Below are 3,627 nucleotides of genomic sequence, written 5' to 3'. Positions count from 1 at the left end.
CTTCAATCTGAAAGCAGATGGAAAAGTGTGTTCAGGAGCAGCAATGGCAGCTGGAGTTCCTGCTTGGTTTGAACCCAGAGAAACTTTGCTTTCAGCTGCGAGACTGTTGTGTTCTAGTCCATTTCAGAAGGTTCACAACTAAGTCAATTAGAATTCCTTTTTGCACATAAATATATTTTTAATTGAATCCAACATCCATGTTACTTTAAAAAAAAGTCTGCGAGGATGTATAAGAATTTACCATGTGAGGCAACTTTCTTGTTGAAGCCTCTTGAAGAGCCGATTGGTTCAGTTCCTTATATAATACACTTTTATCTTAAAAAGATACTGTAGTGGATTGAATTGTTTTGCAATTTAAAAAGATGGTGGGGATAATAAATAAGCGTGCTTTGTATTTACTAAATTAAGCTAAATTAACAAAGAGCGGACCAGGTGATTGTTAACAAATTGACTAAGTGCATTTGAGGAGGTGGTTGCGGGGAAGGGGAAGAATCAGTGGAGCACATTTTGTGTCACTGCAAATTGTATTGGTTTGAAAGACGTGGGCTGAAGGATAGAGTGAAGCTGCCAGATAGATTGGTTAAGTCTGAGGAGGCTGTTAGGAGGAGAGCAGAGTTTCAGTGGAGCTGTGATTGTTTTTTTGAGACAAATCAGAATGTTCAGGTGAATATATATATGTATATATATATATATTAATTCTTTATTTTGGTCCAGTTAGAAACTCCCCACTCCGACTCACACTCCTACACAGTAGGTGGCGGTAATGTGCCTTCACATTGGTGACAGTCAAACACCAGCAAGAAGAAGAAGAAGGTGACCAGGTGCTTATCAACCTTTCACCCAGGTGTTGCTAGTTAACAAATTAGAAAGCATTTTTTTGGCTTCTTACATCTAGTTTAGCTTCTTTAGTTGATATTTGAGTTCATTAATGCTATGATTTTTTTTTATATATCACACTTGGGAACCCTGATGGTAAAACAAATTATCTGTTTGGTTTTGACCAAAGGTGATTTTTGTTTAATAATTATTTTTATTTTAACATAAAAATTAATAAAACCCACGAGAAGAAGACTTGAGAAGACTTGTGAGATTAATATTGAAATAAATCTATGATCATCACAAAATAAATTCAAATAATTACGAAAATATGAAATGGTCTTGTCTTTTTACATGCCTGTAAACAGAGTCTTCCAAGGAAACATCAGGAAGTTCTTTCATTGATACATTTTTATCATCCTTCAGGGAGTTTCCCTTATTTACTTACCTCAGAGTCTGCAATCTACAGTTTGGACTCTCCAGAAAACCACTCAGATGAACAATTCCTAAATCCTTGAGGGTGTTGAAGCTCAGGTCTAGTTCTGCCAGGTTGGATGGGTTGGACATTAGAGCAAAGCCCAGAGCTTTACAACTCATTTCTGACAAACTGCAATTTTTCAAACTGAAAGTAGAAAAGCAGACAGAATATCCAGAGAAGCTTTTAGCAAGAGGACTAAACCAGGAAACACAAAACCGACCAAACATCAGACCAATAAGGAAGACTTTTGCAACCAAATCCATTTCAGCCACGGAGTGAAACTAATGCAAGTATAATTTCCTATTGGACATAAACATCTGCATTTTTAGATTTTTTTTTTACAAAGTCAGTAGATGTGTCTGAACTTACCACATATGTAAAGTTCACCATCTATGAGTTTATAGAAATCTAGCGCTCAGCTTCTTAAGGTGAAATAAAATCTATTTTAATATTATCAGATTTAAAGCTATTTTTTAATGCCTCTCTGAGTCATCCTGATGGAAGACTTGATGATTTGGTAATGAAGACAAAACAAAACCATTACATGTACAATTTATACATTTATAATGTTCTCAAAAATGTTATGAATAGGCAGAGAAACAAGTGCTGAGTCAAAGATATCTTTTTAACTGAAACATCTTGAAATTAGACTTCAGTCCTCAATGTTTCCTCTTTACTGAGGTCTTTGTGACACATTCTTCGAATAAAACCTGGAAAAATGGTTGAATGAAAGCTGACCTGAGAGTCTCCACTTTACAATGTGGACTCTTTAGCCCGGCAGATAAAAGCTCCACTCCTGAATCCTGCAGGTTGTTGTTACTCAGATCTAGATCTCTGAGTCTGGTGGATTGAGAGCTGAGAACTGAGGACAGACCTTCACCGCTTTTCTCTGACAGCTTACAGTCACTCAGTCTGAAGAAAACAAAGTCAGACAGACTATTGAGACTTTTGCTTTGTTCACTCAAGTTCATTTGTTCACTAAATGTGATTTTCACGAGTTCTTACATAGCTTTGTTGGAGGCTTTGATTACTGGCAACAGCCTCAGAAGAGCCTCCTCTGAAGCAGAGTATTTCTGCAGGTCAAACACTTCCAGGTCTTCCGATGACAGTAAGATGAAGACCAGAGCAGACCACTGAGCAGGAGACAGCTTATCTGTGGCAAGACGTCCTGACCTCAGGTACTGTTGGATCTCCTCCACTAGAGAACCATCGTTCAGTTCATTCAGACAGTGGAACAGGTTGATGCTTTTCTCTGCAGACAGATCCTCACTGATCTTATCTTTGATGTACAGGAGTGTTTCCTGATTGGTCTGTGAGCTACTTCCTGTCTCTGTCAGTAGACCTCGTAGAAGACTCTGATTGGTCTGCAATGAAAGACCCAGGAGGAAACGGAGGAACAAGTCCAGGTGTCCGTTTGGACTATTTAAGGCCATGTTCACAGCACTCTGGCAGAACTGGAGGGAAATAGTTTGTTTCTTATTAATTATCTCAGATTCTCTCTTTTCTTCCATGAGATTGAGTCCACATGTGATGAAGGTCAGGTGAACATGAAGAGCAGCTAGAAACTCCTGAACACTCAGATGGATGAAGCAGAACACCTTGTCCTGAAACATTCCTCTCTCCTCTCTAAAGATCTGTGTGAACACTCCTGAGTACACTGAGGCTTCTCTGATATCGATGCCACACTCTGTCAGATCGGATTCATAGAAGATCAGGTTTCCTTTCTGCAGCTGCTCGAAAGCCAGTTTTGCCAGAGACTCCATCACGTTCCTGCTCTCCGGACTCCAGTGAGGATCTGTCTCATCTCCTCCATCATACTTGACCTTCTTGACTTTGGCCTGAACCACTACAAAGTGGATGTACATCTCAGTCAGGCTCTTGGGCAGTTTTTCTCCCTCTCTACTTCTCAACAGATCCTCCAGAACTGTAGCAGTGATCCAGCAGAAGACTGGCATGTTGCACATGATGTGGAGGCTTCGGGATTTCTTGATGTGGGAGATGATACTGTTGGCCTGCTCTTCATCTCTGAATCTCTTCCTGAAGTACTCCTCCTTCTGGGGCTCAATGAACCCTCTGATCTCTGTCACCATGTCGAGACAATCAGCAGGGATCTGATTGGCTGCTGCAGGTCGTGTGGTTATCCAGAGGCGAGCAGAGGGAAGCAGGTTCCCCCTGATGAGGTTTGTCAACAGATCACCCACTGAGGTGGACTTTCTAGGGTCATTTAGGAGCTGAGACTTGTGGAAGTCCAGAGGAAGTCGACACTCATCCAGACCATCAAAGATGAAGACGACCTGGAAATGTTCAAAGCTGCAGATTCCTGCTTCTTTGGT

General features: G+C 40.5%; 1 protein-coding gene across 1 annotated transcript; it reads right to left on the bottom strand.

Moving 5' to 3' along the window:
* Positions 1-1,260: 1,260 nt before the first annotated feature.
* LOC112140694 (protein NLRC3) lies at positions 1,261-3,086 on the bottom strand. The gene is made up of 3 exons (XM_024263708.2): positions 2,300-3,086; positions 2,033-2,206; positions 1,261-1,438 (listed from the first exon to the last, which is right to left on the bottom strand). The coding sequence occupies exons 1-3, from the start codon at positions 3,055-3,057 to the stop codon at positions 1,261-1,263; spliced, it is 1,110 nt and encodes a 369-aa protein (XP_024119476.2). The 5' UTR covers positions 3,058-3,086.
* Positions 3,087-3,627: the final 541 nt, after the last annotated feature.

This window comes from Oryzias melastigma, unplaced genomic scaffold (assembly GCF_002922805.2).
Source record: "Oryzias melastigma strain HK-1 unplaced genomic scaffold, ASM292280v2 sc00756, whole genome shotgun sequence".
Classification (NCBI taxonomy): Eukaryota; Metazoa; Chordata; class Actinopteri; order Beloniformes; family Adrianichthyidae; genus Oryzias; species Oryzias melastigma.
This window is presented reverse-complemented; position numbering and strand designations above follow the sequence as displayed.

Excerpts from the sequence above, each read along its gene's own strand:
- LOC112140694 (XM_024263708.2), bottom strand. The coding sequence starts at position 3,057 with ATGGAGTCTCTGGCAAAACTGGCTTTCGAGCAGCTGCAGAAAGGAAAC. Across the intron at positions 2,207-2,299 it reads AAAGCCTCCAACAAAGCTAT|ACTGAGTGACTGTAAGCTGT; the intron begins GTAAGAACTCGT and ends TGTTTTCTTCAG. Across the intron at positions 1,439-2,032 it reads TGTAAAGTGGAGACTCTCAG|TTTGAAAAATTGCAGTTTGT; the intron begins GTCAGCTTTCAT and ends TTCTACTTTCAG.